This window comes from Thermobia domestica, chromosome 2 (assembly GCF_964235325.1).
Source record: "Thermobia domestica chromosome 2, izTheDome1.hap1.1, whole genome shotgun sequence".
Lineage (NCBI taxonomy): Eukaryota > Metazoa > Arthropoda > Insecta > Zygentoma > Lepismatidae > Thermobia > Thermobia domestica.
In genome coordinates this window covers 377,086,468-377,101,191 of record NC_137455.1, presented here as the reverse complement: position 1 = coordinate 377,101,191, position 14,724 = coordinate 377,086,468, and the positions used below count along the sequence as shown (strand labels likewise).

At 39.9% G+C, this 14,724-nt stretch overlaps 1 protein-coding gene across 1 annotated transcript; it reads left to right on the top strand.

The window, feature by feature from the left end:
- The first annotated feature begins 12,124 nt into the window (after nt 1–12,124).
- Nucleotides 12,125–12,556, top strand: LOC145679635 (uncharacterized). Its single transcript, XM_081750209.1, has one exon. It carries the CDS (start codon nt 12,125–12,127, stop codon nt 12,554–12,556), a length of 432 nt encoding a protein of 143 aa, XP_081606335.1.
- Nucleotides 12,557–14,724: the final 2,168 nt, after the last annotated feature.

Here is a 14,724-nt window from a genome sequence, read left to right as displayed (position 1 = left end):
ATCAGTACAATATAAATAGTTTGGTGCGACGGAAGCGCAACAAACAGAGTAGGCAATATTCTAAAATAGTTACCGTGGCGATCCTCAACGTAGGAGACCTCCAGATAGGCGGCGTTTTCCGTTGCGAAGGGGTGTGGGGATAAACAGAAGCGACTGGGGCCGGAAACTATTAATGTGATATTAGAGATACTATGACCTGTTCGACGTTTTTTTTTTTTTTGGGGGGGGGGGGGAGACAAAAGCTAATTATTGTAGAATGACAAACAAGCGCTCCTTTAACATTTCAACAGCTAACTTGGGACTTCATCCAGAGACCCAGTTTGTGACTCAGCCTACGGAATTGATTGCATACGTCACAAAGCTGTGCAAGTTGAGTTTTAGGTTTAAAAAACATTCTATTGGGAATAGAAAACTGCTTCTTGAAAGAAACGATGTTGTTGTTTGGTGACAAATATATACATGAAGTGAGGGGTTTGCGCGTAAACGAACCTCAAAGACTATTTGTTTACTTGGATGAAAGTTTCGTTCACATGCATCACACTATAGCGAAAGTCTAGTTGGATTCAGAGGTCCCTGGAGGGTTATGAGTTCTGACTAGAAAAGGTCCTCTGTTCATTCTCGTTCATGCCGATATTGAAAACGGGTTTGTGGAAGGTGTGAAGCTGGTGTTTTTTTTAAAGCAACCGTTGCAGATCATAGTGACATGAATGGCGAGGATTTTTTTTCATGGTTTCAAGAGCAACTCATTCCAAATTTGCCAGAAAACTCAGTTATTCTTGACAATGCTCCATTCCATACCAAACAAATTGAACAAGTTCAAACTTCCAATAGCAGAAAATCAGAAATGTTGTCCTGGTTATCGGATTATAATATACCACACAGTCAGGATTTCTTGAGAGCTGAACTTTATGAATTGATGTAAAATACGTTATTGATGAAACTGCAACAAGCAAAGGACAAAGTAATAAGACCACCGCCATACCATGCTGACCTTAACTCTATTGAATTAATATGAGCAAATATGAAGAAACACATCGCTGTCAACAACAAAACTTTTACCAGACAAGGAATGGAGAAGTTTATTGAAACTTTCAAACAAGTAACGAAAGAAGATTGGAGGAAGCCTGTTGAAAACTTACGTAAATGGGAACAGTTTTACCAGGAAAAGGACTGCTGGTGACACAGATGAGGAAGATATCCCATCTGAATCCCAAATTACATTTTACTCAGTGCCCAGGATTATCCCAGATAATCCCTCTTTTCCTGCTCAGGGTAATTTCTGTTGTGTGAGTGAAGTGAAACATACTCCTACTACTCAAGCTCCCTTACAATACCATCGTACTCGCCTTGCGTACGCACCTGTGATTCACCCGCTTGTTCAAGCAGGGATAGTGAGCCAGTGTCCAAGACTAAAGTGCTCATTACATTTCCTGTGTTTTGTGTACCTAAAGGTTCTGATATTCGTGTTATTTATGATTGCTTTGCTTGGACTGCATTTTATTCGCAATCATCTCATGTGACACTACCAAAATGACAGACCTGGAAAATGTTGCTAACGCAGACGACTTCATGACTAAGTTGGACCTTCTCAAGGATTCTATCACCTACATCTTCATCCTTCCACTAGAAGTTATTTCGGCATTCGTTTAGCTGGAACTTATCTTTTTACAAGGCTCTCCATGGGCTGGTCGCTCAGTCCTCTTTGCATGCAGATTGCCTTACAAAAAGAATTTCGAATTCATCTGCCTGAATCTGTAAAGTTCCTTCTTTACTCGTACTATGACTATATTCTCCTACTAGGACAACCTAGTGCTTTTCTGTGTATTCTGGATGTTCTCAAGAAATTGCCATGGTCTATTAACTTTTCGAAATCAGTATTAGTACCTACACAACGGGGAAGGTACTAATACTACACTAGTGTTGCTACGCTTTTCCTGGCACATGCGTCAATTGTTGGCCGGATACGACAGTTAGGTGACCCTGGTCTCTACTGTCGTTTCCCATCGCTCATGCTATATTGACTCAGCAGTGTACTAACTTTGTTGAGTTCGTAGTTGCATCAGCTCAGTCTAAGACTGCGCCCATCTGGCACTCCCCAGCTTCCGATTTCGTTCTTTTTTACAGATGCAACTCCGAACTCCATTGTGATCATCGATGGTAACGGTGACAGATCTTTGCTTTTTATTGGGATTTTTCATACCCAATCTTTCTTATGAAATATTTAGCAGCCGCTACGGCTATCATTTTATATAAGGACAGGCAACCCATTGCGTATTGTGTTAACCTAGCTAGAAAATTTGTAGAATGCCATTTTTTGTATGCCATTGCTCGTGTTGTACAGGGTGCGGCACGTAAAACCGGCCCGTCGTAATATTCTGGTATATTGTGTTTTTGGCAACACTTAAATAATCTACCTTCCTACCAAGAGATGGCGTGTCGAGGTCGGGTCGACTTACGTGACCTGCAGCAGTCACTTGCAGCCGCAGCCAGTGAAACTTGTCGAAACCAGTTGAGAAAAAGGCCTCGTTGTGTTAAGCCGGGTGAGTGTCAGTGTGTGATAATGCCGTATTCGATACCCGAGCGTGTTGCCATTGTTGAAGGGTTCATTCTCACTGGATCTTTTGTGAAAACAAAGAATTTGTTTTGGGAGAAATCTCCAGGACGTTCTGTGCCAGCAAAAAGCACCATTCGGGAATTGATTGAAAAATGGCGGCGTACAGGATCGGTTCAAAATGCTCCCAGGAACAGACGACCATCTGTCTGCACACCTGAATTAAAGATGCAGGTGGAGAAGATAATGACAAGAAGTCCTCGAAAGTCAACCAGGAGATTGAGTCAACAGGTTCATGCGAGTGAGAGAAGTAAGTTATACTAGAAAACTTACTTCTCTCACTCGCATGAAGTTGCAGACGTGTTTTAAGGGGACTGAAGTTAAAACCGTACCGGATAAGTGTTGTGCAAGAACTGAAGGAGCCTGGCCTGCAGAAGAGGGTGCATTTCTGCTCATGGCTGTTGAGCAATGTTGCCAGTGGTTTTTTGGATCCACTAATGCTCATCATGAGTGACGAGGCGTGGTTCCACCTGTCTGGGTACGTAAATTCCCAAAACAACCGGTATTGGTCGACAGAAAATCCACACGCAATCCACCAGGTACCCTTGCATGATGAGAAGATTGGTGTTTGGTGTGCCATTTCCGCCACACGCGTTATTGGGCCCATATTCTTTGAGACGACAGTGAACAGTGACATGTATATGGGAATCCTGGAGGAGTTTTATACACACTTGACCGAAGAGGAGCGTCAGTTATGTTACTTTCAGCAGGACGGTGCAACATGCCACACATCAGCTGCATCATTGTCCCTTGTGCATGAGATGTTTACACCAGAGAGGACAATCAGCAAAGGCTTGTGGCCTCCTCGGTCACCAGACTTGTCCACGTGTGACTTTTACTTATGGGGACTGTTAAAGGGAAGAGTATACGAAACAAATCCACACACAATTGAAGAACTCAAGACCAGGATGTCACCAATAGCATTACAACACAAGAACTGACAAGGGTATATATGAATCTCCTCAATCGTGCTCACATGTGTGTTGAAGTGGGCGGAGGACACTTTCAGCACCTGCTGTGAAGGTGAGTAGTCATATTCAATACATTACATTTCATTTCATTTATGTGTTGTAGTTAATCATATTCAATACATTACATTTCATTTTATGTGTTCACTTTACGGGCCGGTTTTACGTGCCGCACCCTGTATAAGTTCTGCAATTATCAAATACGTTCTGCAATTACCTACAATTATCAAGTTCTTACGAAAATAAAGCGGATGGGTTGTCGTGGGCAGACATCCCATTCTCCTCCAGCTCTCAACCAATCAGGGATCACCCGCAACCGTATTCCGGCTTCAAAGATGATGACAAAAGTTGATTCCCTCAGTTGGAAGTGAGAACCTTACGGGAGTCGGAAGCCTTGCGCGCGGCGCCTTGATTGATTGATCTAATAATTACAGCGTAATGTTATTTTTTCATTGTCGTAACAATGCACATTTCAGTATTATACAAATCTATTGGTAGCTAAATTCTCCAAGTTTGTACAAGCATTTTTTAAAACTGCAATTACCACGTGACGTGCGAAGCGTTCAGTGTGCCCTCTCAGCACTATTTATAAATAACATAAGTTGGCAGCTTTGCAACAGAGCGTTGACGCCAATGCCAAGATAGTTCTCACCGATTGAAGTTATAATTATTTGTTTCGTCGTTAGGACAGTAATTCGGTTACTAAAGGCAACAGTTCCGATGCCATGTACATATTTCTTCATAATTATTATATAATTCAAAAGAACGCCATATAACCTAGAAGTATATTGAACTGCTGTAAAGCAATTATCAATCTTTTTAAATATAGTGTTCTCAAGCGATTTAAATAGTGTGTAATCATCGATTAATCATCGTAAGTGGCAACAGTATTTTATTTGGATTATATATACAGACATGCCATACAAATATTTGCACAAGCAGAAAAAAAAAAATCAAAAAGAAAGACACGAAAAACAGAGGAAGTTAGAAAAATGAAACTATTATACGATCCATGGCATAATCAAAATAAAGGGTGCGGCAGAAATAGTTAGACGATGTAAAATGTACATAGAAAACGTAACCCGATAGATAACGTGCTCATTGTTGTGGTTTTGTTTTGTAAAGTGGTTCAAAGCATTGTGTATGCATGTAGGTTTGTTCGACTGTTCGGTGCGCATGCGCAGTAGTGGAAGAATTACTAAAGCCTTTCGTCAGTAGCCATGGAGTGTTGGTCGAACATCGCGCTTTCGCAATTACGCAGCGTAAGTTTCGGAGTCATTTTAATATTGGCAGAGATGGACAAGTACCGACACAACAAACTATTCTTGGGTGAAAAAGTTCCGAGCTTCGGCTTCTGCAAGATCAAAGAAATCCCCAGGTCGTCGACGCTCAGTGAGAACACCAGGCAACATAGAGAAGGTTCGAGAAGCATTAATTAGAAGACCAAGGCGTTCAGCTCGTCAGCATCCTGTGTCACTTGGCATGTCAGATAGTGTGCGGCTAATATTACACCAGGACATACACTTCCACCCATTCAAAATTCAAATAATTTACAAGTTGCTCCCTGAGGATTTTAATGCTCGCGTACAATTCTGCAATACACTGTTGCAAATGATTAATGAGAACCCAAACTTTCTACAGAGGTTAATCATGTCCGACGAGGCTCATTTTCACATTGATGGGTGTGTAAATAAGCAGAATTTCCGTTACTGGGCACCCAGAAATCCAAGGTTGTTGCATGAAGTGCCCCTTGATAGCCTTAAAGTAACAGTATGGTGTGGTGTGGTGTTTATCTTGATGGGATTATTGGACCATACTTTTTCAACTACGAGGATGGTAACACTAACTGTCACGTGTGCTCGGTATGTGCACATGCAGGAAAACTTTTTACTCCCAGAACTGCGACGGTGTCGCCTTAGACAGATATGGTTCCAACAAGACGGGACCACGTCACACACAGCAATTGCATCGATCAACATTCTTGGGAGGATGTTTCCAGGACGGGTTCTCTCTTGTCGCGGCAATGTTCCTTGGCCTGCATGCTCGTCCGACCTATCGACAAATGACTTCTTCCTAAGGGGTTACTTGAAGCAACAAGTGTATGCAACAAAACCTGCAACATTACAGAATTTGCGTGAATCCATTCAACATGCAATCCACCAAACCCTGCTGGACATGGTTCAACAAGCTGTGAGTGCTGTGAGGCGACGTGCAGAGATCTGTTTGAATAACCATGGTGCACACCTCACTGACATAATTTTCAAGACGTAGTTACCATATGTAATGCTTTTGTATGTACATTCTGGACATGTAATTTTTTTTTCATAAAAGGTCATTAATATATTTAATTTGCAAAATAACATCGTCTAACTATTTCTGCCGCAACACTGTATAAGCCGAGGCCACCGAACGCAATGAAAAAGGTCTGTTTCATGACTATTGCTCCATGTATCTTAGGATACATTTCAGAAACTTACAGTATTGTTCAATGTCTCATGAGATACATCATGTGTTTAGGTCTGTATATATCAGATTTATGTATTTTCTCAAAATATAGGACTGTAAGGCATAATCACCTTTCCTATTAACTTTTCTTATTTTTTCGATGTTTGCCCGATTAAGGGTTAAATAAACAAAGTCAAACATTTGTCTGCAATGTACATAATTATGTTGGAAAAATAATTGGGAAAAGTACCAATTTCAGAAACTGCTAAAATTCTGAAATTAGACAGAAAAAGGATGCGAAAAGTAATAGAGGTCCAGCCACATTAAAAAACACAAAATTTAATAAACTGGACGATTTTTCATGTAATTTAATCAGGAGAGAGATTTATCAATTTTATAGCAAGGGACAATCGCCAACTGTGGGTGAACTGTTGAAACATACGAGGACAACGCTCCGCGAGCTTCTCAAAAAACTTTGATTTTGTTTTCGCCGCCTTGAGAAGAGAAATCTGGTGATTGAATCGACTAGGATTGTTGGTTGGAGGTACAGGTACCTGCACAGACTACATTAACTTCGGTCCCGAATTTCTTAGGAAAGAGGGACAAGGCTGGACAGCCTCCATCGCGCAAAGCTCTCATTACTTTTATTCTCTGTTCCATCTATACATGTGCAGTTTGTATATAAAGGATGCCGCCTTCTATGTGTGAGGGTTAGTGCCATAAATAAGTCATCGTCCGCGAGAACTTGATGGCCCTAAACTAAATGGCCAACCAGAACCCTCATTTATGCATTTGACATTCGCTCGTTAGGTCCACGTGGAGTGCTTAGTTGCCACAGTTCCAACCGTTGTCCTTTCAGTCAAAGTTTAGAAGATTGCTGTTCAACATATATAGTTTTCATATATATATATAAAATATTCGATTGTAACAAGATGTGGAGGCCCTGGGAGCAAAGTTCAGCGAATGAACTTGTAAATAACATGCAGCAAGGTGATCAGATTAACAACCAAGACAATAATTTTATTAATGTAATTAATAATGCGAGTGATAGTAAGCATGAAATGGAATGTGTTGCTGGACCGAGTGGAGTGAGTAATGGAAAATTGTCTACATCACAAGAAGAAAAGAAGTTCACTGGAGTACTTAGTAAACGAAGCCAGAAACTTGTTTTAAGTGCACATGACTACGTAGTGAAAAACAAACTTGGGAGGGTACCGTGCAGTGAAACTGGGAAGATTTTAGGAATTCACAGGAATACCGTGAGAAAAATAGCAGATAGGGGAACCCCAAAGACACCAAAGAAATGTGGAAATAAGATGACATGCTTCTCAAAAATTGATAATTTTACGTGCGATTTAGTCCACCGAGAAATTTATAAGTTCTAAAGTAGGTGCCCTGCCCTTACTGTAGAAGAAATTGTGAGTCATCTTCGTGAAATATGTGACTTTCCTTATGGACGCACCACACTGTATCGACTTTTGAAACGTTTAGGTTTCAAATACCAGACGCTTAATAAGAGGAGGGTGATAATGGAATCAAGTAGGATTGTTGCTTGGCGATACACATATCTGAGCAAGTTAAGGCAGTCCCGCAGTGAGGGTAGAAAAAAAAATAACATATTTAGATGAAACTTGTACGATACCCATGATGTTTCAAGAAAAGGTTGGTATGATGGTTCGTGCGCTTGTACCCTAAATGCTCCCGTATCTAGGGGCAAACGACTAATGGTATTGCATGCCGGCAGAGATGACGGGTGGGTAAAAAACTGTTTTTGTCAGCGAAAAATATTGGCGATGCAATGGCTGACAGTCACGACGACATGATTTCTGCGGTATTCGAGAAATGGTTCTCAGAGACCCTTATGGCTAATTTGCCAAGAAATGAAAAATGTGTGATTGTTTTAGACAATGCTGCATATCATTCACGCCTAAAACTGAAGACGCCGACCATGTCAATGAATGTAAAAGACATTGTTCATTATATGGTATGCAAGTCAACAATATCCCAGTACCCGACCCTCTCCCGATAAAGGCGGTCCTCTTGGATAAAATTAAACAGGCGAATATAAGTAAAGCCTATGTGATTGATAATATCGCGCGCGAATATGGTCATTACGTTTTAAGACTTCCACCATATCATTGCTGTCTTAACCCGATCGAATTGATTTGGTCAAAGCTCAAGAGAGACGTTAGGAAGAAAAATGAAACACCCTCATTAAGTTCAATTGTTTGCAAAGTGTTAAGAGAGTGTGTTGAATTGATAAGCCCAAATGTGTGGAAGAAGTGTACTGACCAAATAAAGACAATCGAAAATAGCTACCTTACACATGACCAGCAGTCCGACGACAGTACATTTATTATTTAGATAGATTCTTCCGACAATGACGTGGAAACTGAAGAAGAGGACGGAACATAATCTCTAGTCAGGTAAGCAAGTTCAATTTTGATTGAATTCAAATTTACTTTGAAAGTATCAAATATCTGAAGTCACTACTGTTTACTCGCGGACATTAGGTCTCTCGACACTTCTGCGCATGACAGAAAGTAGCACAGTCCACTACAAAAAATAGGTATGTGTAGGTACAGGCAACAAGTGTTCGTTTTCTCCTCTGGGGGCGAGAGAAAGAAGGCTGGAAATTTAAACATAGTTGCCAAGCTACATAAATTGGATCCAGATTAGCAGTACATTATATTCAGGCGATGATGTCACGCAGTGAACAGAGCGCGCGCATTTTAAATGCAGCCTAGCTTTGTGTTTCTAGGGGCTTCGATATTCGGTTGATTGCGCCAAAGACTCGCGCGAGGACATAAGCTATTGTCTTTCTCTACAGTAGACACACGTTTGTGGTTGTGCAGTTTACTGTTTTTTTTTTTTTTCTAGTTCTTTCTCTCACCTGTTTCGTGTTTATGCTTGCGCGTGTGTGTTGTGTGTGTGTACGTGCGTTGTTTTGTGTATATTTTAATATGATGGAGCCAATACCGTCAACCAGTGCTGGCGTGAAGAAACACGTAGTGCCGAGAAAAGACTAATCCATAATGTGGTGACATTTTGTGACAAAGAAGCGCTAGAAGACCGTCTTCTAATTCCCCTTTCTCAGGCTACCAAACGTGCAAGTGTAATTGCGAAAGTTTCAGAGTCAACTGTGAAAAGAATTCGTAGAGAAGCGAAAGGTGAAGATGTGCCGAAATTTCAATCGCTAAAAAAGCGCCAGAAAAAGACTACTATCGAGAACATAGCTTTGGACGATTTTGATAGAGACGTTATAAGGAGAGTTATACATGAATTTTATGCGAACGAGAAAAAAGTTCCTACTATCCCCAAAAGTTGTTGCAAACACGTATTAATTTTCGTTGGCGACGCGAAACTTTAAGGAAAGTTTTACATGAAATCGGTTTTAGTTTCAAAAAGTGTCAGAACAAGCGAAAGTTTATAATGGAGCGGAGTGATATAGTGTTAGCTAGAACTCAATATTTGAGAACAGTACGACGTTACAGGAACGAGAAAAGACCGATCGTATTTTTCGATCAATCGTGGATAGACGGCAACTTAACCTTAACACACCGGCGGCCTCACGGAGGACGAGAATGCTTTATTACGAACGTTCGAAGGCAAAGCATGGGTCATTCCCCGTGAGCTAACTGCATATCTTCGCAGCATTGGCGACGTAGACCCTGATGACGTAAAGAACCACCGGGATCGGAGAATGGTCAGCAGAAGGGGAAGTGAGCGAGTTTGTGTGCCTGTATCGTAACCGCATGTATTTTTTTTTTAAGGAGTCGCGAGTTGGCTCATTAATAGCCTGTAGGGCCCGTTTCGTGAGTCTCTGCCGCGCTGTAGAGACCATATTTTGTTCTGTCACGCCTCTTTGTTTAATATCTCTAGCCTCCCGCACTTCTCTGTTCTCGCCTCTTTTCTCTTGTTGCCACAATATTCATTTGAATCCGCGACACGCTGGTGAAATCATAATTTAAATATGCAGAGTGACAGCCACAGCACTCTCGCACCCACAGTCACATGCATGTAGTTGTGGCAACGTAGCAGGACTCTTGAAATGATTGTGTCACAATCTCCAATAAAACACAAATTACTATACCCAATACGGAGAAAGGGAGGTAACAATTCTATTTTCAATATAAGTGCCAATCAAGTTTAATAAAGCTAAAAACTTTTTGAGAAAAAACAAGTTACTTAAAAATATATGTATAAACTTTGGAAACGTATCTACACAATATCTTTGTCCTTACTCAGTCACCTACACCTCCCTTTGATATATTTTCAATGTTAAAAATATATCAAAACTATTACTCATTACAAATAATTACATATAACAGAATGTACTATACAAATTGAAATTTTAGAACAAATAATTCAACTCTTATGACAATTAACAATAACCTATAGACATATTTCCTGTAACAGTATATTTTTATGTTGATAAATATTATTATTGATGATTTTTTAAATTATAAAACTGAAAATGGTTGACAAGATGACACATTTAAAACATTTCAAAAGTTTATAAAGTTGCTTTTTGAATATTATATTGCCTCATTTTAAGATTTCTTAGATTTCAATTCATACTAGACGCAATAAGGCTAGCTAGTTTGGAGTTTACGTCCCGTTTCAGCAACGAGGCTACTTCAACTACTGTAATTCGTTCAATGCTCTCTGACACGGAATCGAACCAAGATCAAACATCCCGCAGGCGCAAACGCTGGCCATATACGATTCGGGGGGGGGGGGTGCACCGGTGCACATGCACCTCTCTCTGTTGTGATATATACACTTTATATAATGAGGATGTAGTACAGTCATTCAAATGTACTGGTAGTCATTGGTGCACCTTCCTCTATTGTAAATATAGACTATAAAATGAGGAGGTAGCATTGGTGCACCCCCGTCAGAAAATCCTGGATCCGACCCTATATATTTGCCCAAGAAGAGAGGAGTGCTGTTGATACATCGTTCCGGGACCTATGGAGCACATATATACACATACATCTCTCTCTCTCTAAGAGAGAGAGAGAGACAGAGACAGACAGACAGAGAGAACAGGAAATATTTATAATACACGAAAGCAAAGAATATGAACCCTTCGAATGCCACAAACTGAGAAACAAAAGCAGCTTTCATTTTTGCCCTTCTATATTCGCTGAAGCAAACAACTGTCTGACCTTTTAGCACTAACGTGATAATTCTTGCTGGAACCTAAACAAAACCTTCTGTTACGAAGCTGACAACTTTTTCTGCTGCTTCACGTAAGAGCTGCGAAGAAGCTTCAAAAGTGAACAATCTGTCTTCTGGATACATCGCATTTTTCTCAGGATATCTATACTTGTGTTAACTGCGGAATCTTTTTTTATATTGCGTACGTGTGTGTGAGAGAGAGAGAGTAATTATTGCGTGTGTGAGTGTAGTTAGAGCGTAGTTAAATTTCATAATGCCACCAGTACTATCTAAACTAAAAAATAAAACCTTGCACAGTCAAGCTACAGAAATATTAAGTAATGTACACGAATTTATGAAGAATTAAGGTAGAAGTGGGGTGGGAATTCCTATCAAAAACTTCGGGAAAAGAGCAGCAACTGCGACGGGAGTTTCAGAACGAACAATTAGAGCAATAGTGAAAGAAAGACACGTTCTCGAATCATCAGAAGAACCTTCCACATCATTCGCTACTCCTGGAAAGAAAAAAACCAAGACCAGAAAGAAAAAAACCAAGACCAGCGACAAAATCAACAGTCGACAGCTTCGATGAAAATGTTATCTGTAGTTGTATATATCATTATGCTCTACAAGAAAAACAAGTGCCTACACTGAAGAAACTGCATGCAAAATTGCAGGAAGAGACATTTTGCCGGAAGTAAAGCGTCTACGACGGTTACTGCGAAACATTGGATTTAGGTGGAGGAAAACTGAGAACAATAGAACACTTTTAACAGAGAAGCAAGATATCCGTCTTCAAAGAATTAGATTTTTAAGACAAATATTTCATTATAGGCAACAAAATCGACCAATAATATATATTGACGAAACTTATTTGCATAGTAGCCACACCGCGTCGTATTCTTTGTCGGACGATTCCGGGAAAGGTCTTAGAATGCCTTTGTCTAAAGGACGGCGTGTTATAATAGTGCATACAGGAAGCAAGGATGGCTTCGTTCCAAATGCTTTGCTTATGTTCAAATCTAGCACCAAATCGGGAGACCATGATGAAATGAACACAAATGATTTTATGAAATGGCTTCGCGAAAAATTAATTCCAAATCTCCCTTCGAGCTCTGTGATCGTTCTTGACAATGCATCATATCACAACGCTCAAATAAATCCTGCTCCTACTCAAGAATCATTGGAAAAAGATATGCAGCGTTGGTTACAGGAAAGAGGCGTCAATTTCGCCCCTGATATGACAAAACCAGAATTATATGATATAAAATTCCACAAACCAAAACACGTAACGTACAAAGTAGATTCATTAATGAATGAACATTGGCATTGCGTTTTGAGGTTTCCCACTTACCATCCAGAATAAAATCTCAGAAAAAGTTTGGGCACTGGTAAAGAACTGGGTGGCATCACATAATGTGACGTTCAAATTGGAGGACGTTATGAAAATTGCAGAAGAAAAATTTAACAATGTTACGTCCGAAGAATGGTCTTCAGTATGTCGTCATGTGGAAGAGGTAGAACGTCAGTATATGGAAAACGAGGGACTGATAGACAATTACGAACATGCTGCTGCAACGGCACCCTTCATCATCAATCTGGGGTCTGAATCTTCTAACACATCTGAGGAGGACTTGTCAGGAATAGAAGCACTGGATTCTGATTAATGGGAAATATAGTGGACCTACACTCAAGAGCACAGTTTAAAGGTATGTCACATCGTACAAAGAGTTGGAATGACAGCACCTGTAATTTTATTTTGAAATCTGTCAGTGCGAAAGAAATTAATTACGGTGTTCCATTAGTGACGGATGGGTCCAAAACTGCCTTGATCTATCGGCTAAAAGAATTAGTGATTGCAAAACCGATACCCATGATGAAATGACAGCACAGGTTTTCGAAAATTGTTTATTAAAAAATTAAGAAATGTGGCATTGTCATGGACAACGACAGCTATCATTCGCATCTACTGGTAAGAACTCCATTAAAGAGGAGCAAATTACAGGATATGGTTTTCTTCACGAAACACAAAATGCCGGTACAGAACCCTGTCCCCTAAAAGCTGTACTATTAGAATCAATAAAATCGGAAAATACACCCAAAAAATACGTAGAGGATGAACTTGCAGCCTCATATGGACATAAACTGTTACGTCTCCCTCCCGAACACTGTACATTGAACCCCACTGAACTCGTATGGTCTCAGCTGAAATCTTTTGTGAAAAAGAGCAACGTCCCATATGTTGAGTGCCACTGTATGTCAATCATTGCGGGACAGAACAGAAAAATTTACTCAGTTTTGTTCCTCGTACGTCACCCCTACAATGAAAATTGAAGAAAAATATATGAACCACGACAGGAAAATGAAATGAAATGAAATCTTTCAGTTTAACGTCGCACAATTATGCCCTCTAGGCTAAGGGAGACGACAATTAAAGCAACTAAAAGAAGATGGAAGAATTGGGGAATGAGAAAGTAGGAGGAAACAGGAGACCCCGAGAAAACCCATGGAGCGTCCACCACAAAATTACTTGGCCGGTAATCGAACCTGGGATGGCCGCACCAGAGATAAGCGCTCTAGCACTGGGTTACCATGTTCCCTATGAACCACAACAGAGATAGCAATCAGGAGATCTGTGGTTCATGTAAGGGACAGTGACGACGATGAGTAAAAGTATGTCAATTTATTTTTATGCATATTAGTAGAAGTTTTAAATCTATTGCCAGTTGTAGTAGTCTCTCCCCCCCCCCCTAAAACTCTAAGTGGAGTACATATGGATAGTTTCACGCCAAAGTGAATTTCAAATTTCCATTTTTTGAGTTATACATGGGAATAAGTTGTAAATTATGTACTCTTTCTTAAGCAAGAATGAACCAGGTCATTTTGTAAAATGATATTTTTTACGATAGGGTTTCTGTTTGGCATGAGGTTAGCAACATTGGCTTTAGGACGACAGAACGAACGACGGTGAAAGTTCTCAAGGACGGCTATAAAACCATCCTTGAGAACTTTCATCTTCCAACACTAGAACAAAGACGCCTTATGATTGATTTATTATTCATTCAGAAAGTAACTCAAAATATTTCGGACTGTCCTGATAGTTTCTTCACTGAATTTTCATGTTCCTTCATTAAAAACACGTAAAAATACTGCTCTCTATTACTGTAAAAAGTCAAAAACTAATATACTGATGAAATTACCAATATGGAGAACAACAGCTTTGTATAATAGAATGTGTGTAAATAACAATGAATTGGATCGCCTATGCAATTTAAAAATGCCATTATCAAGATTTCCAAAGATGTAATTATGTAATCTTCAATTGTGTAACATTCGCTCCCATGAGCAATTATTCTTATGTATTTTTAATATATTTAACATTGAAAATTATTTTATAGCCTATTAGAACATTTATTTTTGGCAGAGTCAAAGTTTTTATTATTATTATTATTTTAATAAACATCTCTTCTCCAAACCTCCGAGAACCGTTTGCCTTGCATCGACCACCCACTTTCACCGCAGAAGTGTTAGAAA